This window comes from Hypanus sabinus, chromosome 4 (genome assembly GCF_030144855.1).
Source record: "Hypanus sabinus isolate sHypSab1 chromosome 4, sHypSab1.hap1, whole genome shotgun sequence".
Lineage (NCBI taxonomy): Eukaryota > Metazoa > Chordata > Chondrichthyes > Myliobatiformes > Dasyatidae > Hypanus > Hypanus sabinus.
Genome location: NC_082709.1, coordinates 159,219,104 through 159,243,181, shown reverse-complemented (window position 1 = coordinate 159,243,181; position 24,078 = coordinate 159,219,104). Strand labels below are relative to the sequence as shown.

Genomic DNA, 24,078 nt, shown 5'->3' with positions numbered 1-24,078 from the left:
TTAAAATATTAAACAAGAATTATTGATCCAGAAAGCATTTTATTTTCCCTGCCCAACCTGCAAAATCTGACATATTCAGGACAAATAAAAATCACATTTCCTTAACAAAAGAACCTCATGTGTAAACAGACAAAAAGCTTCTCTTTAATATACAGCACAAAACTTAGATGAAGGAAAACAATTCTAACATCTGAAAATACACAGCAAGCTTTAAAATTCAAATCCTGCACATAGTCTGCTCCTGCACCTGTGATTTATTGTTAATTCATTTTGGCCATCGGAGAGTACAATTACCACAGGGAGAAAGGACAGTCTTGATATGTTAGCAATCATTTCACCACTTTGACTGTCCCAATAATCAAAAAATTATATATTGTTTTAGAGATAGAAGAAATAATTGAAGGCAAATAATGGGATTAACGTGTCAAGGCAAGGATAATTTTTAAACATGCTGTGACCATTTGTAACAAAACAGCATGTTCAACAAGTTGCTCATTTACCATTGTTTCCAATCACCATTGGCAGCCAAGTTTAAAATATTCTGCATACTAACAGTAAAATGAAAAAACTATACAAAATAAAATGTGATCATCAAGAATCACAATGTACAAAAATATTTTTTGAATATTGTTTACCATGAATGCTTTTTAAATAAGCACTTTTTAGAATTTAGAGGTATATTAGGGAGATACTTTAAAACTCCCCCTGCTTTCGGTGAAAGGAAGAGTTTCTATTACATGCCTTGTACGTAGAATGATTTCCATATTTGTTACAATTCTGAATTAGGTTATTTGAAAATGAAATGTAATTAAAGGATAGAAAAACCCTCTAGTCTATTTACCTATTGCCTGCTGAGGTTTAAAAGAGAGTGGCAGGTCAGGAGAACAAGGGAAGACAAAAGTATATCAACCACACTTCTCCCATCATTCTAAATCAATCAAGGTGGTCTATGAGGCAAACTTATGATTTGATAAAGCTCTGAAATAATCTATGCTCAGCACAGTACCACAGACAAAGGATGAGTGGTTCAACACTACATACATAGTAAGTTGGATAAATTACACAAACATCATTTTTAGTTCTCGGTTACAGTCTCTTATATAAAACTGCTTTCCAACTGTTTAAGCAGCATGCTCAAACTGCTAATAATAATGTAAGCAATCAACAATAAAAGGTATAGTCAATGTATTTTGTAGCAATGAAGTTCCTGTGCCCAGATGTACCAATTTGAAAAGATTGTATCCAAATGAGCAATGCCATTTAATTTTTTGAACAGCTTTTGTGCTTGACTGGATAAGAAAGTTTTTTTGACACAAACTCACTGTGAAAGCAAAATAAAAAATTGCAGTAGAACCGCATATTCTACCACTTTTAATGCTTCAAAACTAATTGATTTCTTTTAAAAGGTGCCAAATAAGAAAACCCCGTTCTTTCTCACCCAATTTTTCCCCCCTCCTTGTTGAGCTTGGTTACCTAATCCAAGCCTCGACATTCTACAGGGAGTGATTGTTATACTTGCCTGTGTGTTCCCTTTATATCTACGACAATGGTTTAGCCAGATATGCAAGAAGTTCATAGTTATTCATGCTATGGTCAGGTTTTACTTTCTTTCACAAGGAAAAAAGTAGCAGACTCCTACTTCCTTTCTCAAGTCTTGCACAAGGTTCAATAGTGAACTCCTGAACTGTGGTGTGCTTCACAGCTAACAGTCTCTAGGCCTCACACTGACACGTCAACTACATAAAGGGTCCATGAGAGTCATCCATTGAAATCAGCCAAAACAGATACCTGTAGAACATTAACTATGTAGAGCTTCTGTTTAAAATGAAATTGTCATTTTCAATTGAAAAAATATAAATTTAAGATATTTAACAGAAGTGTAACTAAGTTACTCAATTTAAAGAAACACCCAGAGCAACACAAATAATTGCACTAAAGGATTGATTTTTACTCCTGTTAATTTCATTTCTCTCCCCCCCCCCCCCCCCCGGTAAAAAACACAAAATAATTTGTGCAAAAAGGCATGGCCTTTCTAAGTCTCTGGAACTCTGCCACAACTCAACTTCATATGCAAGTCTGCTGAATGGTGGCAGCTTGGTCAGCGAGCAAAGCGCACTCGCCTAGGATATTCCCTATATGCCATTTTGCCACATCAAAAGACACTTTGTGGGAAGGATAAGAAATCAGCAAAAGATTCTTCCTTATTATTCAATGACACTATAAAAATTTTAATGCCACCATCACATTTATCAAGCTACTGCCTCTGATCTACCAAAATGCAATGAAGAGTTCACAGTCTCTATCTTAGGCGATACTATCAATTACAGAGCCAACAGCAAAAACTTTGTTATCTTTATTAGGTTTCTGAGATCAGAGACAATGAAAACTAAGCTAACTGTGCTTTTTAAATTAATGAAATAAGGTTAAGAATCTTTCTTAAGCTTGGATTACTTTTATATGTAGAGAAGCAATTTTCTCAGCAATATCAATTTTGGACATCACAGTGAACCTCCCATTGTGCAAAGTATTTCTTACACTGAGCCATTTACAGCATCATTTTCAGGTATAAATCACTAAGATTATTTTTAACAAGAAAGATTATTGCATGAATAAAGCTGTCTACATTTAATATTTACAGAATCCTAGACATAGTGTGTGAAACGGGAAGTGTCTATAGCCTCTAATATACAGTTGTAAAGGGAGACATCTATGATTCTCCAATTACAATGTTAAACATTGAAGTCAATCAAACAAAAATAGTCTGAAGGCAGATTAAATGGAAAGCTTTTTTTTAAAACTCGGCTAAAGTCCTAATGGCCCAGACTAATGACAAAGATTGGAAAATTAATAACTACTTCTTTATGTACAAGCACTGAATCAATTTAACAGCATTTAGGTTTAAGCACTTTCCATTGAATGTTATTATTCATATTTCTGCCAGATTTATACAACTGTAAAAGCTAAGCTGGGAGGGAAGAAAACAGGAATTCTATTAATGAAGCAAATTAGTGATTAGCTTTGATAGGCTTTATAAATGGCGAGTCTAAAGATACGAGAATTCCTGACATAATACCAAAGAACGGAATACAGCAAAAGACTTAGCTAAGAGCCAGAGCTCAGAGTGTTCTAAGCGTTTATCAGTTTGAGTTAAGAGGTGAATATCCTGTAGTACACTGGATCGGTAACTCCATTCTGCTTTGAAATTTACAATTTATTGCAGTTGCTCAACAGAACTAATTCTAAACTCTGGAATGCAGAGGCTAGGAGAGTAAAAAAAATCCAGCAAGGTTAAGGCTTACTGATTCATGTGGTTACAATCACAATCAGTTATTTTAACTTTTAATGTGTGGCATAAAATTGCTAATCCTTCTGCACATCCAATTGCTTGGTAACTACTTTCAATGAATACATTTCTTATGAGATTTGGAATGATGACCATACTCTTTAACAGGTCAGTCACATGCTAATTTATATATGTATTGTGAAGGATGACTTCTACTGAAAATAATTTGGATTTGGTGCGTGTTAGAACAAATCCGCACATTTTCTTGTCATTCCAATACTTGGTGATTTCATGTTTCACATCACAAGGCAAAGTTAAACTATTCCCACGAGGTGTACACACAACTTGGGACTGTATCAGTAGCCAATCCTTTTGCTGGGGAATAATGTTGCACTGGGAAATATAAACACTTTACGGGTAGTTTTTTTAAAGTACTTGCACAATTTAAAATGTGCTCAACACAAAAATACCCCTCCCCAATATGAAGCATAAAACTATTCTCTGCAGCTAGGCAATTAATGACCATGAACTTTTCAAATGTGAAAATTAAACTCTTCCTTTTAGGTACTAATAGGAACAGATGTTAATTTATAGCACTCCAAATCAAACAGCACACCGCATCACTAAAAATATCAGTGGTAGCTTTGAAATATGACAAGATCTAAGTGTCAAATTATGTTGAAGTATTCTGCCACTTGTATCAATGTTTACTAAACACATTGCACTCATTACAATTTATAGTGAGAAAGTCTTTAAGTATACATTATACACCCATCATTGAATGGTTTCCATTCCAAAGCAATCTGGGGGATTTTAAACATATGTTAATCCCTAAATTTCTATTCCATATCCCCCATCGCATTCAACTCTGGTCATTTTAGTCATCATCTGCAAAATTTCGCAGCTGACTCTTCATTTTCCGTTCCCATAACCTCTGGTTATCAGAAAATCCTTGTTTTCCTTTGTTGAAAGAATTTGGTCCTGCTGATGTTGGTGTTTCCCTGCAGAGAGAGGATACAAATCACCAAAAGACACAACTTAGTTGATTTTCATGGAAAAATTAAAAACATGTTTGCTAAATTTCCCAATTTAAATCATTTAACATGATCCTCAACATATAAAAACATGCAAGAACTGTAATTTGTACTCAACAGCCTTGAAACTTAGTTTTGTTACATATTGTTGGAAGTTATTGGTGCTAAAAGAGTAGCTAAGTTCAATACAATTGGAATTTTCATGCTCTCAAATATTTAGCTTAATGTTTGCATCATATTTTTCCAGAAAAAAGTAATTTTTTTAAAAATTTGCTCTTTGGATTCAGAGAAACAGGCCCTTACGGCCCACCATATTCATACCAACTGTCGTATCTGTGTTAAATGCATCTTCTTTCACCTTTAACCTGAAAGTTTCTGTATTCCCTCTGTCCTTTCCAAAACTATGTCTCACATAATCCAGAAAATACTTAAATTTCTGTAAATCTATTTCTTTGTCATTCTAAATGGCAGGAATGAGAATGCAGAACTTTAGCAATAGTCCCTGTATTTAAGCATATTATCTTCTGCAGTTCTCATTATATTTGAGATAATATTTGTGAACACGGATCATTAAATTTGATCATATAGTTATGATAGGATTCCAGTGAATGATATATGTATAATGACAAAGAAAGAAGTCAATAATTCAATCTAAAAATTTATTAGAACTTAACAGAAAATTCTGGAAACACTGCAAACCAGGCAGCATCTTTTATAAATATAAATATATAAAGTGGAAGAGGGTGGCTAAAATCAACGTAGGTCCCTTTAAAGACGAGAAGGGGAAATTGAAATTGGGTGATAAGGAAATGGCTAAGGCATTGAACGACTATTTTGTATCAGTCTTCACGGTGGAGGACACATCTAATATGCCAAAGAAGATTGTTATGGACAAAATGGGAGGTGAGAACCTCAATGAAATCACTATCACTAAGGAGATAGTGATGAGCAACAGGAGGGCCTCAAGGTAGATAAGTCCCCTGGTCCTGATGGGATGCATCCCAGGGTGCTGAAGGAATTGGTGGAGGTTATAGTAGATGCATTGGTAATCACTTATCAGAACTCTCTAGACTCTGGGCAGGTTCCGGCAGATTGGAAGACAGCAAATGTCATGCCACCTTTTAAAAAATGTATGCAAAAGACGGGCAACTATAGGCAAGTTAGCTTAACGTCTGTAGTCGGGAAAATGTTTGAAGCTGTCATTAAGGAAGAAATAGTAAAACATTCAAAAAGGAGTGGTTCCATTAGACCAGGGGTCGGCAACCCGTGGCTCCGGAGCCACATGCGCTCTTTCATCTCTATGCTGCGACTCCCTGTGGCTTTGGAAAATAAATGATGAGTATTTAATTAAAATGTATTTTATGTTAGTTTGTTAGTTTTTGAAATGTAATTCTAAATTTGAAGACTATGGTGATCTTGTACAATCTAAATAAAACGTTGTGGCGACCCATTTCCTGGCATATCCGAACCGGCTCACAATTAGCCAGCATTCCGGCTAAGGGAGATAGCCTAGTATGAGTATGTGTCTTTTGGAGCATCCGCGCCCACGGGGGGGGGGGGGTTTGAGGGAGGCTTAAAAGCAAGGCTGTTTAGTTCGAATAAAGTTATCTTTGACTGCAGTTTACCGACTCCGTGTCGTTATTTTAGCGCTGCGTGTAGCACACCACTACGTGTTTTTTTATCGTTATTAATATACGTCACCACTGCCAATGCCTGACACCCGCCACTCCCCTAAGCATCGATCCATCCCTACTGAATACGACTGCATTGGCAGGTGTGAGTCAACCTGATCTTGAGATGGAACTGGCTGACATGGCCAAAGACATATGGGATGTCCAAGTTTAGACGCTTGACAGCAGACCTTGAAGATGTTGCCCGTCAGTAGGCCGTTCTTGCTCAGAATCACAAATGGAGTGATATTGGAAACCTCCCCAAACCGGACAAACTTGTGTTCGAAACATGGAATGCTATCCCCGACATTTATGTAAACATTAAAAGGTATGCGCTTGGAGTCCTGTCGATCTTTGGATCCACATATGTATGTGAGCAGGTGTTCTCCAACATGAACTTTATTAAAAACAAACATCGCGCACGCCTCACAGATGACAGCTTGCGATCCTGTGTAAAGATGAAGGTGACGTCATACAGCCCTAATGTGCAGACGCTGTGCGCTGAGGTCCAGGAGCAGAAATCCCATTAACCGTATGATAAATATTTTAATTGCCTATTATTTTACATATATTCATATTTTTCATGGTTCAGTGAAATAGTCCTTTTATTTTTCAGGTTGACAGCTGGCTGACGTTATTTTTGGTTTGCTGCTGGCAGACAATTTAAGTTCAGCGTTTTTCATAAATACAAGAAGGACTCAAATAGACATTGAGTATTTTACTTAAAAGTAACCTTCAACCCAACGTCTTTTTTTTGGAGTTCAAAATGTTTTTGTTGCATGCAGAAATGTAATTTCGTTTTCTCTGCAGGAGTTCATCGATTTCATAAATGCAACACATTATAGTTTGTTTGTACATAGCATAAAGGCAAAAAAAAAATGTTGTATGCAGTGTTATTTCATTTTAAATGTCAAATGGGTTTTGTGGCTCCCAGTGTTTTCTTTTCTGTGGGAAACGGGTCCATATGGCTCTTTCAGTGGTAAAGGTTGCCGACCCCTGCATTAGACAGAAGCAGCATGGATTCAGAAAGGGCAGCTCCTGTTTGACAAACTTACTGGAGTTCTTTGATGACATAATGAGTGCAGTGGATAGAGGGGAATAAGTGGTTATCATATACTTGGATTTCCAGAAGGCATTCGATAAGGTGCCGACTAGAGACTTATAAATAAGATACGGATGCATGGAGTGTATTGGCATGGATAGTGGATTGGTTCACCAATAGAAGGCAGAGTGTTGGTATAAATGGGTGTTTCTCCAGTTGGCAGTTGGTGGTGAGTGGGGTACTGCAGGGGTCGGTGCTGAGCCCGCAGCTGTTTATCATTTACACTGATGATTTGGAAGAGGGGACTGAATGTAGCACAGCAAAATTTGCTGATGACACTAAACTGAGTGGAAAAGCAAATTGTACAGAGGATGTGGAGAGTCTGCAGAGGGATATAGATAGGTTGAGTGGGCCAAGGTCTGGCAGATGGAATACAATGTTGGTAAATGCAAGATCATCCACTTTGGAAGGAATAATTGAAGAGCAGATTATTATTTAAATGATGAAAGATTGCAACATGTTGTTGTACAGAGGGACTTGGGAGTGCTTGTTCATGAATCACAATGGCTTGCAGATACAATAGGTTCTTAAGAAGGCAAACGGAATGTTAGCCTCCATTGCTAAAGGGATTGAATTCAAGAGCAGGGAGGTCAAGCTGCAACTATACAGGGTACTGGTAAGGCCACACCTGGATTACAGTGTGCAGTTCTGGTCTCCATACTTGAGGAAGAATATACTGGCTTTGGAGGCAATGCAGAGGAGGTTCACCAGTTTGATTCCAGGGATGAAGGGGTTAACTTTTGAGGAGAGATTGAGTTGCCTGGGACTACACTCTTTGGACTTCAGAAGAATGAGAGGGGATCTTATAGAAACCTAAAAATTTTTGAAAGGGATAGATAAGAATATATAAGTAGCAAAGTTGTTTCCATTCGTAGTTGAGACTAGAACTAGGGGACATTGCCTCAAGATTCACGGGAGAAGATTTAGGACGGAGATGGCGAGAAACTGTTTTTCTCAGAGAGTGGTGAATCTATGGAATTCTCTGCCCAGAGAAGCAGTTGAGGCTTCCTCAATAAATATATTTAAGAAACAGTTAGATAGGTTTTTACATAGTAAGGGAATTAAGGGTTATGGGGAAAAGGCAGGTAGATGGAGCTGAGTTTACAGACAGATCAGCCATGATCTTATTGAATGGCGGGGCAGGCTCGATGGGCCAGATGGCCTACTCTTGCTCCTATTTCTTATGTTCTTATCTAGGAAATGAGAAAGAGTTGGCCTGCTGAGAGTTTCCAACATTTGTTATTTTTACTTTGGATTTGTGGCATCTGACATTTTTTTTTTAAATTGATTTTCAATTAGTTCTCTCAAAAGTACTTTACTAAAAATAAAGGGTAAGCACACACAGGAATGGGTTAACAGAGCAGCAATGCATCTATTTTCAAAATTAAATGGCTCATCAGGTTTAATAGTTTATTCTTGTTAACCAAAGCAAAAAATAAAAGTGTTAATAATGAGTACAGTGAATTCTGTTATTACTTAACACCATTCACAATTTTAGTTGAAGCATACAATAACTTGTATGCTAAAAATCAAATGCATAGTGATATAAATTTAAAATATTTAATCCTTCCTAATTCTACAATACAAGGCAGATGCTATGAAGTAATAAGACAAGTAACAGGCTAGAGAAAGAAAATAAATTGTTATCCCCCTTCCTATTCAGGACGTGAGCACAGGAAAAAGGCTAACAGAATTACCGGTGTGTGGAAAATGTAGGATGAGCCCTTGCCCTCCCTCTTGATACCACACTTTCACTGCCCTGGGAGCTCAGCATTGCTCAGCCTGAGTACGTATCTTTATACTATAAGGATATGTACTTGTGAGTGTTCAAACTGCAGGACCACAGCTAAGATAACAACTGAGGCTTCTGTAGTATAGATCTAAGGTAGCTACTGGTGAATAGGTAAAGCAGGGTTGTGCAAGTTACATGGTAATTCTGGTTCATACACAAATATAGGTAGTTACTATCTTCAATTCCAAATGCTTTTATTGTTCTTTAATTGCTGATGTCTTCAACATTTCTAACATTTAAATGTAAATAATTCCAACTTTTTAAGTGGCTTAATACAAATAATGCCTGAAATATGGAAGCAACCCAAGTTTATGCTGAGCTATCTCTAGAATTTTGACTAGAAGAGGAAAGGGAAAAGAAGCAAGTCGCAAGGTTTGCATGGGGCAAAATTTCAAAATGTGGGCACAAATCCAAGATCCAAGATGGCAGTGCGACGCAGCTTGCAGCGGCGACTCCGGAACTTATTATCTGTTATTTGTGAAGTGGGGTGCCGTGCGCAATCATAATCGATTGAAAGCGGACATGGAAGCATGGAGAAACATCGGGAAATTCCAGGAAGACCTTCTTCGTTGCTGCTGCTGGTGTGAGGTCCGGGACTCTGCTGGGAAGAACAGGCCCCCAGTCCTCGGGGTCGCGTTGCTGATGGCCGTCTCAATACGCTCGGCAGAGTATGGTCCTCGGAGAAGCTGTGCTGGAGGGGATGGTCGTCGGCTCGGAGGTTCAACGGACTCAGGTCACTTTCGGTGTGTGCTGCGTCTACAAAGCTGGTTTCGACGGAGCTTCCATTGTTGCGTCTGCGAGGCTGAGTCGGGCGGCACCTTGGAAGTCCATAGCGGGGGTATTCCCTTCTGCTGCCGGCGTGGGATGGCAAGTCTGTCGGGACCCTGGGGACTTGTGGAAACCGTGGTGATTTCTTTTGAACTTACAGTCCTTTAACATCTTGGGCTATTTTTACTGTGCCCATAGTCTGTTTTTTTTTATCAATTATGGTATTGTTTGCACTGTTGTAACTATGTGGTTTTGTGCAGTTCTTGTAGTTTTTGGTCTTGTTTTTGTCTGATGGATTTGGAGCTCCTTTCCAAGGAACGCGCTAGACGGTAGCGCGATATTAATACGCAGCAACCTCTCTGTACTCTGGATTGGGGATTGCCAAACGTTACGTGGATTTTCTGGTGTAGTCTGTTTTGTGTCATATACTTTTGTGATATCATTTTGGGGGAAATGTTGTCTCATTTTTTAACTGCATTGCATTTGTGGTTTCTAAATGACAATAAACTGAATCTGAATCTGAATCTAAAATGTGAACCCTGAATTGCTGAGTGGAATGGACATGTAGAATAATTATAGAACTTGACTAAAATAGATTTACAAGGACTCCAGATGACAGTGGAGCTGAATGGGAACTGGAGTAGTTTCAGAACTGGTCTGGATCAGATTAGGACAGGCAAAATAGCATTCTAAGTGAGAATTTGAGAGACATTATTTGCTTTTATGATTACAGCTAAAATGCTTTGGTAGGTTGTTATTTATTTGAGGGAGGAACATTCTGAAGGTTTGATTTATGTACAAATCTCATAGTTTTAAAAAAATCTTTAAGCCAAGTTTAGGATGAAGGAAATGAAGGATGTATAGGGTTTGCAACAGTATGGATGATAGTAACCATGTTGTGTATCAGATGTCATTTGGCATGCCCACTTATTATTCACTTCATATTCCACAATTATGACCCAAATACGACATTGTGGGACCCCAGGTTTACATGAGATGTGGGAGACGGGCACAAGAAACAAGAAACCTTGTGAGCTATGAGTCATTTTATATGCTCAGTGATGCAGTCTCCCTCCATCACCTGGGAAATAATCTATTCCGAGAGCACCAGGAAACTACAATTACATATAAAAGGCAGGTAGTTTTCATAGAGCAGACAGTTGAAGAATTGAGTTTTTTTTTTGAGAGAACTGAGAGTTCCGAGTAACACTGCAGGCGGTGCAGCTGCTGGGACCTGGGAGGGTGGAGGGATCAGAAACCGGCAGTGAAGCCCTGAAAATGGGAAACAGTAGCAGCTGGAGTATGGTCTCAGTCTTCAAGACAAGGAGAAGCAAGATGTTAAAAAATAGGCATAGGCTGGTTTAGAAAAGATTAGGGAAGAAAGGGGTCAGAAGAAAGAAGCTGAAAGGCAATTAGAGAAAAGGAAACAGTAGGGAATGTGGCGCAGGAACGCACTGAAGGAAGACATTAGAAAGGGATATCTGCTCACCATCAAGCTTGAACAGCAGAGCCCTGTCTACAATCATTTGGGAACCCCCTCAACACTGAACATACGAACATAAAAAATAGAAGCAGGAGTAAGCCATTTGGCCCATTGAGCCTGCTCTATTGTTACATGCCTTATCTGGCTGTGGACTCAGCTTCACTTATCTACCCCTTCTCCAGAACCTTAATTCCCCTACTATGCAAAAATTAATCTGTCTTAAATATACCTAATGAGGTAGGGCAGAGTATTCCACAGATTCGCCACTCTCTGGGAAAAGAAGTTCCATCTTAAATCTACTCCCCAATATCTTCAAGTGATGTCCCCTAGTTCTAGCCTCACCTACCAGTGCAAACAACTTCCTTGCCTTGATCGCATCTAGTCCTTTCTTTAATAATTTTTTGGTTCTATAAATTCCCCTTCCATTCCTCTGAGTTCTAGCAAGTACAGTCTGAGGTAACCAATCTCTCCTCATAGGCTAACCCCGCATCTCTGAAATCGATTCCTTGCTCTTGACACCACACTAAAGCAAATTCAGTCATGAGCATTTTTTACCTCTGCTTGCGGAGTGGGAACATACTATTCTCAACCCCAAAGGTCTGCAAAAGAAGGATGTTTGGTAGATGCAATGTTTCTAAGTTGACTGCTTCCAGGGAAACATTAGTGTAGATGTTGATACATGCTGATACAAAGACATTGGTAGGCGATTGTGCAAACATTTTAGACTGCAGCCATCAATTACCTTACCTACCTTCCCATATTCTTCATGCGCATTTTTGCTTCTGGGGGCATTTCTTCTGGCTCACTCTGTAAAGAGATATAATTCCATTAAGCAATGTTATTTACAGATGTTATGGTCAAGCCATTTTCATAAATTTTATGTTGGAAGAATTGAGTATTCAAATTTTTTTGTTAAATTCTAATTGTAATTCAACAAATAATCTACTGGGTTGAGCACCATCTGAGAGAGGAAGAATTGTCAAAGTTTCAGGCCAAAATCCTGCACATGGACTGATTCAGGTGAAATGTTGATCTCTTACTGAATTCCTGCAGCAACAGTTCAGTGAAAAAGTAGCCATGCCCTGTAAGAAATCAATCCCAATTAGTGAATTAGCTTTGACTCTATGCATACTAAGGGCCTGAGTTCTTCTGTTATGAAACAGTAGCATAAAAATGGTACAAAATGCAACTACTAAAAAACTGTACCGGTCATTTGGGAAATCTTAAGACTCTGATTTGTAATCAAACAATACTCCAAAAAAGTGAATGAAAATTCTTGAACAGTCCTAAAATCATCAATTCATTGATATCTAAATCAACTGTATTAGGTTAAGTATCCAAATGTTAAAAAAAGACTCAATGTTGATCTGAGACATACACAGATCACTGTTAACGTGCAGACGAAGCACGCAAGCAGGAAGGTAAATCAGATGTTGATCCTTATTGCAAGACAATTTGAATATGGAAAAATAAAGGAATTCATTCTTTTACAGATTTATTTTGTGATCGTCGATTGATGACTTTTGAGGAGTTAATTAACAAATGTTCTCTCACTCATACACATTTTTTGCAATATTTTCAGGTTAGACATTTTTTACAACAATATTTACCTAAGTTTCCATATTTACTCTCTGTTTATTTGGGACACTATGCTGCTACTTGGGACAGGATACTCTTGTCGAACAGGCTCTAATTAGTATCAGTCATATGTACTTGTGTGGCCATTAGACACTACGTCATACTTGGTGAGAAGTTTTTAAACAGCATCAGTTGTGTGTGTTTGTATTAAAAAAAAAGTGATTTTATCACTAACAGTTGGGAAGAAACTAGCAATTCAGAACTGCGGTTTCAAGCATTCAGGCCTAGAAATGCCAGAAACAGCCAGGAATAAAAATGAAACAAATACACTACTTCAACAAGTTAGGAACAATTAACAATTTCAAGGCATCGACAATTACCTTGAATGTTACAATGAAAATGAAGAATTGGAGGATACAAACAAGAGAAAATCTGCAGATGCTGGAAATCCAAGCAACACACACAAAATGCTAGAGGAACTCAGCAGGCCAGACAACATCTAGGGGAAAGTGTACAGTCGACGTTTTGGGCCGAGACTATCCAGCAGGACAGATGGAGGATGCTATCATCGATAGCATTGTATGAAGGCACTCTATTATCTACAGTAGGCATCTTCTCTGGAGTACTGAGGAACAAGGGGTGTTCTCATTAAAAGTTTTTTTTAAATGAGATGTAAAAAGGGAGACACATTTCCATTGTCAATCTCAATAACAAAGGATTGACTACTCAGGACAGAGATGAGAAGAGGAAGTGAAGTTTTTGAAATGTCTATCCAAGAAGGCTGTTGTATATCCAATACATAGATCTTGGAAGTTAGAGGATTGGGAAGCTTTTAAACAGCAACAGAAGGCAACTAAAAAAGCCATTAAGGCAAAGATGGAATATGAAAGTAAGCTAGTCAATAATATTGAAGGGGATACCAAAAGTTTCATCAGAAATATAAAATGTAAAATAGAGACAAAAGTGTATATTGGACCACTGGAAAATGATGCTGGAGAGGTACAACAAAATGGCAGACAAACTGAATAAGTAGTTTGTATCAGTCTTCACTGCAGAAGAAACTAGCAGTGTGATGGAAGTTCTAGGTGTCAGGGAGCATGAAGCATGTGAAGTTACCATAACTAGAAAGAAGGTTGTTGGGAAACTGAAAGGTCTGAAGTTAGATAAGTCACTTGGACCAGATGGTGTACACCCCAAGGTTCTGAAATGGTTCCAGAAGACTGGAAAATTGCAGATGTCACTCCACTCTTCAGAAAGGGAGAGAGGCAGAAGAAAGGAAACTATAAGTTAGTTAGTCTAAACTCAGTGTTTAGGAAGATGTTGGAGTCAATTATTAAGGCTGAGGTCTGGGTACTTTGAGGCACATGATAAAGTAGGCCATAGTTGGTATGGTTTCAAAGGAAAATCTTGTCTGAAAAATCTGTTGGAATTCTTTGAAGAAATAGCAAGCAGGATATAAACAAAGGAGAATCAGATGATGTTGTGTACTGGAACTTTCAGAAGATCTTTGACAGGGTGTCACACATGAGGCTGCTTAATAAGCTACAAGTCCATGATATTACAGGAAAGATTCTAGATAAAACAGTGGCTGATTGGCAGGGGGCAAAGCGTGGAAATAAAGGGAGCCTTTTCTGGTTGGCTGCCAGTGACTAGTGATGTACCACAGGGGTCTGTGTTGGGGCCGATTCTTTTTACGTTATACTTCAATGATTTGGATGATGGAATTGTTGCAAAGTTTGCAGATGATGTAGATGATGGAGGAGTAGGTAGTTTTGAGGAAGTAGAGAAGCTACAGAGGACAGACAGATTAGGAGAATGGGCAAAGAAATGGCAGATGGAATACAGTGTCAGGAAGTGTATAGTCATGCACTTTGGTAGAATAAATGAAAGAATTGACTATTTTCTAAATGGAGGGAAAATACGAAAAAAGCTGAAGTGCAAAGGGACTTGAGAGTTCTTTTTGCAGGATTCCCCAAAGGTTAACTTGCAGGTTGAGTCTGTGGTGAGGAAGGCAAATGCGATGTTAGCATTCATTTTAGGAGAACTAGAATATAAAAACAAGGTTGTGATGTTGAGACTATAAAGCACTGATGAGGTCTCACTTGGATTATTGTGAGCAGTTTTGGGCTCTTCATCTTAGAAAGGATGTGCTGAAACTGGAGAGGGTTCAAAGGAGGGTCAAGAAAATGATTCCAAGATTGAATAGCTTGTTACATGAAGAGTGTTTGATGGCTTTGGGCCTGTATTGACTAGAATTCGAAAGAATGAGGCGTGATCTCATTGAAACCTATCAAATGGTGAAGATCCTACATAGAGTGTATGTGGAGACAAAGTTTCCCAAACTGGGAGAGTCTAAAACCAGAGGACACTGTCTCAGAATAGAGGGACTTCCTTTCAGAACAAAGATGAGGAGGAATTTCTTAAGCCAGAGTGGTGAATCTGTGGAATTCTTTACCACAGGCAGCTGTGGAGGCCAAGCCTTTACATATATTTAAGGCAGAGGTTGATAGATTCTTGATTGGTCAGGGCATGAAGGAATATGAGAAGGCAGAAATTAGGGCTGAGAGAAAAAATGGATCAGCCATGATGAAATGGGAGAGCATACTTGATGGGCCAAATAGCCTAATTCCGCTCCTATATCTTACGGTCTTATCAATAAGATGTTTAAATATTAATGATATCAAAGTTAATGCACGAAGTGATGCAGAGGTATAAGATCAGCCATCGTGGAAAGGCCAAATGGCTTTTTCATAATTTCGCTTTGGTTCTATAACACATTACTTTTAGAAAATACACTTACATCATCATCTTCATTAAAGACTGCAGCAACTGAAGGCTTCTTTGGAGCTAGGACAGGTGGATTTTCTTTTGGTTTCTACGGGACAGGAATGGATCATGCATGAATCAATGCAACCAAAATAAAAATAAAAAGTTACATGAACTATTTTCCTAACTAGATGTTATGAGACTCTGTTTGAACCTTTACAACTACTCAAAACACATTATAGTGAAACTACACATGAAATCAGTTTTTCCTTATTTATCAATACCATTAATAAGTTTGAATGTCATTCAGATTAAGTTCGTCTTTCGAAGTAGCGTCAGTTCTCTTTTTTTCCAAATGCAGTCCACCACATTCCCTTGCTAACCACTCAGTTTATAAATATTTCAGTTCAATTTGAGGAGTGCATACATTTCAATAACCTCACTATCCCTTCCATTTTAACTCTTTTAGTTTCCTTCTATTAATCATGGCTATTCTAATAATGATCCATGCTTATAATACCTGCTTATGTTATTCTATCAATAGCCTGAATGATACAAAAGCCTGAGAGCATGTAGCACCAGACACAATATTTGAACCTAAAAATATGGTCTCAGCAACTGAGCGTTCTGAAAATATTCAGAGAATTAGTTACGATCAACATGATTTTCCAGGAAGTTTACTCAAATGAAAAATAAGTGACCTGAAACACTATTCTTCAAATGTTGCCCCACAAGTCAGGTATTCCTGGAATTTTATATTTTTTGTTCTGATATCCAGTATTTACAGTAATTTATTTTTGTATTTTAAAGGATATGCTAATACTGATGAATCTATGTGAAATTTTGTAACAAGGTGACAAAAAGATAGCATCCACAGAAATTTCAATATGGAGTCACTAATGTCTCAGTACAGATAGCTAGCTCTGATGAAGTTAATGGAATTGATGGTGAATTACTGTTCTGTGAAAACGTCTGAGCAACAAGAGGCAGAGAGCAGGGATACTGGGGCAAATGCTCTAAGATCTAGCCAACTGATCCCCCACAAGGACTTGGGTTTAATTAGTCACCCAAAAAAATCTATTGACTGAAAAAAAACACACTACTACATTTTTACATAGTTTGTAAGAAAATCAGCAACATTGCCTGAATGATTTCATCTAAAATATTCCAACTTGGTAAGCATAGCCCAACGTAAGAGTTAAGAATTTACACTGTCATTTCAGAATCAGGTTGGATATAAATTTGTTATTACAAAAACATGTTATTCCAAGTTAAATTTGCAATAAATTTTTCAATTTCTATATTTTACCTTTCTTACAAGGATCATCTTTATAAACTATGAATTGTTTGATATTCAAGTGCTCTACTGGGGCAGCCTCTTTTTCTAACGATAACCATTAAAAAACAGACTGGAGGCAAGTACATTCTGAAGGTAACACGACAATCTGAGCTTGACTTTGAACATTAACATTTCTTAACTCTGCACTGTTCACATGCCTTAAATTAAGTACATTCCACTTAATTAGGAGAATGTTAGAATTAAATGAAAATAGGATGAACGAAAAGACTGACAATATATCTCCGTGAAATTTAGTTTGGTCCTCAATGCAATCCATTCGTAGGTTTAATGCTCATATATTAGTATCTCATACTGATATTCTTCTGCCTCAGTTATATATCTCACAGCTTATGCTCCATTTGAATCTGAACGAGTTAAGCTGTTTGGTAGGGAAAACTCAGGCTACATCCACACCAGACTGGATAATTTTGAAAATGCCGGTTTCGCGTAAAAACGACAGGTGTCCACACTACGCATTTTTAAAAACTATCTCTGTCCACACTGAAATGGATATTTCGGCGAATCTCCCCCTACTGTGCTTGCGCAGGACACATCTACTGAAAACATGTTTGATGTCGAATCTTGCTGTGAAAGATGGTGCATGTTTGTTCAGCTACAGACTAGAAAAACTTAAACAACAGGCAGCTGTTGGCTCTCGCTCAGGAGGACTTAAAAGTAAAAAAAAACACTGAAGCGTACGGAGGCAACCGACAGGGAGTTCATGGACAGTATGACCCCACTGACGATGAACATTGAAAAACTAACTAACTCTGTTGCATTAATAAAGCACCTTGTTAAATGTGTAAAACATGTCTGCATCAGTATTATCTTGTATTTCCACACAATGTTACATTAGGCTGTTACACATCTATTGTCAGAGAAGTACTTGCATAAATAGGTAAACCACCTTCATATAAGCAAAGACAGAAAACAGGGCAAAGTGAGTATACCTATTTATTCAGTAAGTTATGGGTCAAAGTATTTGGTGAGTACATTTAACTCTTCTGGCTTCAGTCTCGTTGCCATCTGTTCTGAAATTGTTGGGTTGCATTCAAGAAAACAATGAAATGGCGTGCTGTCGTCTGACAGCATTTTCAGATTTCTCTGGTTACCCCGTCCACACTTAACTGCCCGAGCGGCGTTTTCAAAAATACCCACCCTGGAAAACGTTTCTGTAAAGCTCCAGTTTTGGGGGACGAAAACGTCGGTTTAGTGTGGACGTAGCCTCAACATAAGGAAAATGCCATCCCATTTACATCCTTTCAATAAATGATTGTCATTAACTACTCTAGCCTCCAACCACATTATAAACAAAACCAAAAAAAGTCGTTACTTACATTTGCTCCTAATTTGATGGATATTGGGGCTGGCTTCTTTAGAGTTGTACTTCCTATGGAAAATCCAACTTTTGAGACTTTTGCAGGCGTGGGTTTGTTGTTTGTATCCCCAGCAGCTGAGTCGTCTTGATCTCTTTCGTTAGCTGCTCTTTTCTCTGCATTTCGACTTGAACTTTCTCCTTCATTACTGGAAGAAACAGTCTTAGTTTTCACAGTTTTCTCTGCTTTCTCTTCTGGTCCTGGTGGAGTCGAAACAACTTACCAAGATGAGATACTTTTATCGAGCACTTTGACGATTGCAGCAACCTCAATAAGCATTTAAGGAGCTTCTGTGGGTGTGCATTGACTGAACCAGCAGTCTCTTCCACTGTTTGTCAGATATAGTAGATGCAGGCTCTAGAAAACCATTTCATAGATGGATAGACTCTAAATTTCAGTTTCAGGGCAGGATTAATCCAGTGCTCCTGTTTCTTGGACCCCAGAAAAAATTCACAGGACCAAAACAGTACAGATTTTAGTAGACCAAAAGGTCCACAATGAATACACATTCACCAAGTACTTTCCAAACTGTAGATTTTCTGGTGTTAACATTTTAAGCGGCGTTGGGATATAACATTTTAGCCACATTGGCAAATCCTAAAATAACTGGTGGCCAAAATCAATACCAGGATAAACAGATTCACAGTTCAAGAAATTTCATTTTCTACATTTGTGAATCTTGGTCTTACTTTTCAGTGTCCAGCAGCGTACATATGTTCCAGTGATGTTAAATTTAAAAATAGACAATTTTTCAAATCTTTCAATTAGTTTGAAATCTGTCTGATTAAAGTTAATTCTAGAGACAAAATTCAGAATAGCAAATGACAACCAAAAACTTAAGATTGAATAGTTTTACATATGTTGATTTACTATAGAATAAAATTTTGTTTTGAGAAGTAATTATTTTCAATTCAGAATTGACAGTTTTAAAACAAATTCCTCCTAATTTTGAACAAAGAACTTGCATAGTTTTCAGATTCAAATGATTTTAACAGAGGTGCTAGCTAAGAGCCTTATTTTTATATACCCCCAATATCACATTTTTCTTAACAAATATTCTCTGCATTCCAACAAAACAGCCCAGGACCTAGCAAGCATTCCTTTCATTGGCCTGTTAATTAGAAGACAGAAATGGATGCAACATTGGGTTGTTATATACAAAACATACACAGTATGAAAAGTCCACTTTGACTCCCTAATCACTATTGCTCTCCATTTATACTATACAAAACTTTATTTCTGCAAGATTACTATAAGAATTAAATAATTCTTAAAAAGTGATTTATTAAATGTGACTTCCACAACAAATTACTATAGGTTTTAAGCACAGCACAATCAATGCATTATTTGAAAGAAAACTATATTCAAATCTACACACCAAAAATATACTAGAGGAAATGCAAAACACTAACTTCCAAAAATACTCAGACCAGGCAGCAACTAATCAACCACCATTCATCAGAACTGGAAGCATGAATCAGTCCTAATTTTAAAAAAGTCACTGATTTGTAAGATTAATCTTAACACAAACATTGTACGGTCTGTTGAGTATTCATAGCATTTTCTTTTCCTGTGCTGAAAATATAATGGAATCATCTCATGTCCGAGCATGGCTAAACAAATCTAAGTTGCAAGCTACCTATTACTGTAATGTGAGTTTACATTTACTTGGCAAGTTGCTGCAATGTCCCCTATGATACTGTTATATTCAATTTAGTACAGAGCAGCAACGAGGATACTTCATTAATTAAAACTAGTACTGATTTGGTCCTACTGGATTTTTTGTGTTGCCAAAATGTGAATCACACAATGCAAAATAGGCGAAGTTGGTATTAGTAAAAAAAAATCTACTAGAAATGATAATGAGCCAGAGTACTAGTAACCTCAGACTTGAAGATTTTCATCGCAAAGTTTTGAAACAGTTGACTATAAAGATAATGGCTCTAAATATCTTACATTCTTACATATCTTACATATTTTAGATTCTATAGAATCTAAAATTCTAGAGATTTTAACTTCTGTAGATAGCAGGGTGGCAAACGTGATGCCACCATTTAAGAAATGGAGAGACAAATTGGAACTTTCCAAACTGCTACCCTGATTAACAATGGTGGGGAAAATACTGGAATCTATTGACGCTTGGAAAATATCAGACCGATTTTTCAGTCTCAACATGGATTTATTAAAGAGAAACTGCATTTGACTAATGTAGTTAGTCTGTATGACTTTGTGGATATATCCAGCAGAGCACATAAGTGGAAACTAATGGATTTTCATAAAGATCAGGGTCCCACACAGAAGCTTGATAAACAAGCTTAACATGGAATAATGGTGATATAATGACACATTCAGAATTTGTAGAAAACAAGAATGGAAAAGTTAATGGATCTTTCTTGGGTTGGCAAGCTGTCAACTAGTTGGCAATGACAGGGCTCCAACTATTCACAAGTTGTGTCAATGATCTGAGTGAGGAGGATCAAATGCAATATTTCCACATGTACTCCAGATACAAAACTAATCAGAATGAGAGTAACAAAGTGATCAGAAATAGATTTGAGGCATCGACAGGCTGAGTGGACAAAATGTGGTCAGTAGCATAAAATGTGAAAATGCTAAGTACTTTTTAACTTGAAGAGTCTGAAATATTTATGTTCAAAGGGAAACATGTGTCTTTATGCATTAGAAATTGATAGGTAACATGCAAGCACAACAATTAGGAAGGCAAAGGACATACTGGAATTGACTGAACAAGTGATCAGAAGATTCCTGATGAAGAATTTCAGCTCGAAACATTGGCTGTTCATTCCTCTTCATGACTGTTGCCTGAGCTGCAGAGTTCCTCCAGCATTTGTGTGTATTACAGAATAATGGTGTCACATTGGAGTTATAGAAGGCCTAGAATACAGTGGAGTACTGTGTACAATTTTAATCTCCTTTCTTAAAAAGAATATACTGTACTTGCTATAGGGTGAGCGCAGTAAAAGTTTACCAGACTGGTTCCTATCATGCCAGGTCCATTATGTCAGGAGAGATTGAATAAGATAGACGTCTATTTTTCAGGTCGGAAGACTCAGAAGTTAATTCATTGAAAAATACAAAATTCTTAAGGGGTACATCAAGACAGACACATGGAGGGTATTTCCAAGAACTTTATGTCATTATTGGAGAATACAGCTAGATCGATTTGTTTTGAACTCCCTTCACCCCAGAGTGAGGAATCTTTGGAAATTTCTACCACAGAAGTTCAGTCATTAGCTGAGATTCTAGTTGATTTCTGGGGAGTTAAAATTTTCAAGGATTTAGGAGGACTTAAAAACAGGACTAAGTTAGAAAATCAGCAATCATCTGATTGAAAGGCAGAGCAGGACTGAGAGGCCCATTGCCCTAGCCGTGTTCTTAGCTCTTATCAACTGGTTTTACCCTGCATTTTGTGGCAAATTAACATTCAATACATAAATTAAAGAAAGATTAGTACAGCCAAAAGGATGGCACCTAGAAAATTATAAGCTGGACTCAAGAAGTACATGGATGTAAAAAAAAGGAGGGTTACAGGCTACGTAGGAGGGAAGCGTTAGATAGATTGTAGACTAGGTTTGTATAGGTTGGCACATCTTGGGCCAACCTATACAACCTGTGCTGTACTGTTATATATTCCTAACCTCGCCCAAAGTGTTAATGCTTGCTTTCAGCTACCTCAATTAAATAAAATAACCAATCCAAATCAACATATTAGATAGGATTGCAAGATTATAAAAGGTAGACCATATGGTCCTTTGCATCTCGACTGATTCATTAAGGACATGGCTAAAATTACTGAATAATTTGAAGTAAACTTAAACTACAATCAAATACACATCAGGTGGTGGCATTTTACATCAAACTGACATAATAGGAGTCAGATACTACGTTTCATTAAAAAAATACAGAAAAGGTATTAAATCTGCAACTATATCAAGTACAAATTTATTTTTTAAAACCTGTAAGGTTGCTTTTAAACAAATATGCCAAGTTTGATAAATTTTCACTTCAACCCTAACATTTAGGCACGAGGAACTTTATTTTGTTCGTTCACTGGATCCGCCTCCGAACTGGCTGGCCTGCAGGGGCAGTTTGAGTCAACCACGTTATTAAGGATCTAAAGTTCACAGATAGGGTAAGGCTGGCTAACGTTAACAGAACTCCTTGCTGATAAACACAACCCCATTAAATGATTTACAACTGAAAGGTGAGCCTTTATCGGCAACGTATCAAATTAGGCGTGACAGATCAAAGGGGGAAAAAAACCCGCTTTCGCCTCTCATCCCGCTGGGGGCCCGCCCCGGTCACCCTCCCGCACTCCTCCATGCGTCCTTATGAATTTTATACACAAATGTCTTTCCTTCACTAACGCGGTAGCATGTAATGTGTAGCACTGCACTTGCTGCCGCGCTCTGTGTGGTAAAAGATTAGGAACCGGCACCTTCATCCTGCAGCTTCGCCTGCTCCAAATGCGTTCGCTCCGCCATTTCCAATCAACCTAACACCCCGGAGGCTCCTGGGAGCTTGCGCTACGTCACTTCCTGGCGCCAAGGGATTGAAAACATCGAAGTGGCGTACCTTTGTTATTGGGTTCCTCACGGGACAGTCTAGTTGTGATTCTTAATTTTACAGTTCGATGAATTCAGTAACTCTAGCACAAATTTGCTTTCCTGACATTATATTAATCGAGCTTTCATTATTTACAGTATTTCATTTTTCTGTGTATTGCTGAAGAAGTCAGTGTTAATTGGAATATTGTCACGTAACGAGATACAGTTGAAAAACTTGTCTTGCATACTGTGCGTACAGATCAGATCGTTACACAGTGCACTGAGGTAGAACCATGTAAAACAACGACGCAGGTTCCTTCTTACCTTACCTATCACCTGCCAGTTGTACTCCATCCCCTTCTGGCTTCTGTCTCCTTCCTATCTAGCTATTAAGGGCCCAAAATTTGACTGTTTGTTCCCTTCCAGGGATACAGCCTGACTTGCTGAGTTCCTTCAGCAGTTTTTTTTTGTTGTTGCTTAGGATCTCTAGCATCTCCAGAACCTCAATGTACAGAACAAATTGTAGCAGCTATAGTACAGGTAGATTATGAGGTCAAGAGCTTAATTTATTGTTCCTGGGAACCTTATAATAGTCTTATAACAGTAGGTTGGAACCTGTACTTTGGCCTGGTGGTTCATGTTTTCAAGTTTTTGTATCTTTTGCCCGATGGAAGAAGAGAGTGACCGGAGTGGGTGGGGTCTTTGATTATACTGGCTGCTTTACTGAGGCAGTGGGAACTGTAAATGTAGTCCAGTGAGGAGAGGCTGGTTGCTGTGGGGTGAGCGCTGCAGTTTCTTGCAGAATTGTGCAGAACAATTGCCATACCAAACCGTTATGCATCCAAATAGATGCTTTCTAAGATGCATCGATAAAAATTGGTAAAGGTTGATGGGGAAGTAGTGGCTTTCTTGGTGGTTACATCTACACAGTCAGAGCAGGACAGCATAATGCTCACAAGCCTCTCAGCCTCAAGATCATTAATGTAGACAGGAACTGCTGAACTGAATGACCAGCTCTTCTGCTTTACTGACATTGAGGGAAAGATTATTGTCATGAAATCATGTTACTAAGCTCTTTGTCTCTGTCTCGGGTCAACATCAGAACATCCTTCAAGAGGGTGAATGAACCCCGACACGGAGTCCAGCCCCAATGACACACCTGGCAGAGTACTGAAAACCTGGCTGGAGTATTCGAGGACGTTTTCAACCACTCACTGCGGCAATTAGAAGCTCCCATCTGCTTCAAAAGGCCATCAATCATGCCATGCCCAAGAGTAGGGTGAGCTGCCTCAGTGACTATTGCCCAGTAGCTGTCACAT

The 24,078-nt window shown here is 38.1% G+C and overlaps 1 protein-coding gene across 2 annotated transcripts; it reads right to left on the bottom strand.

Moving 5' to 3' along the window:
• Positions 1 to 19: 19 nt before the first annotated feature.
• Positions 20 to 22,728, bottom strand: LOC132393401 (PEST proteolytic signal-containing nuclear protein-like). Of its 2 annotated transcripts, none has more exons than XM_059968558.1 (5): positions 22,651 to 22,728; positions 18,153 to 18,391; positions 15,511 to 15,585; positions 11,884 to 11,939; positions 20 to 4,284 (listed from the first exon to the last, which is right to left on the bottom strand). In XM_059968558.1, the coding sequence occupies exons 1-5, from the start codon at positions 22,694 to 22,696 to the stop codon at positions 4,161 to 4,163; spliced, it is 540 nt and encodes a 179-aa protein (XP_059824541.1). In that variant the 5' UTR covers positions 22,697 to 22,728; the 3' UTR covers positions 20 to 4,160. The 2 variants fall into 2 exon arrangements, with proteins under 2 accessions (XP_059824541.1, XP_059824542.1); XM_059968559.1 differs by lacking the exon at positions 22,651 to 22,728 and adding an exon at positions 18,415 to 22,640 and having other exon boundaries at positions 18,153 to 18,339.
• Between the last annotated feature and the right edge of the window lie 1,350 nt (positions 22,729 to 24,078).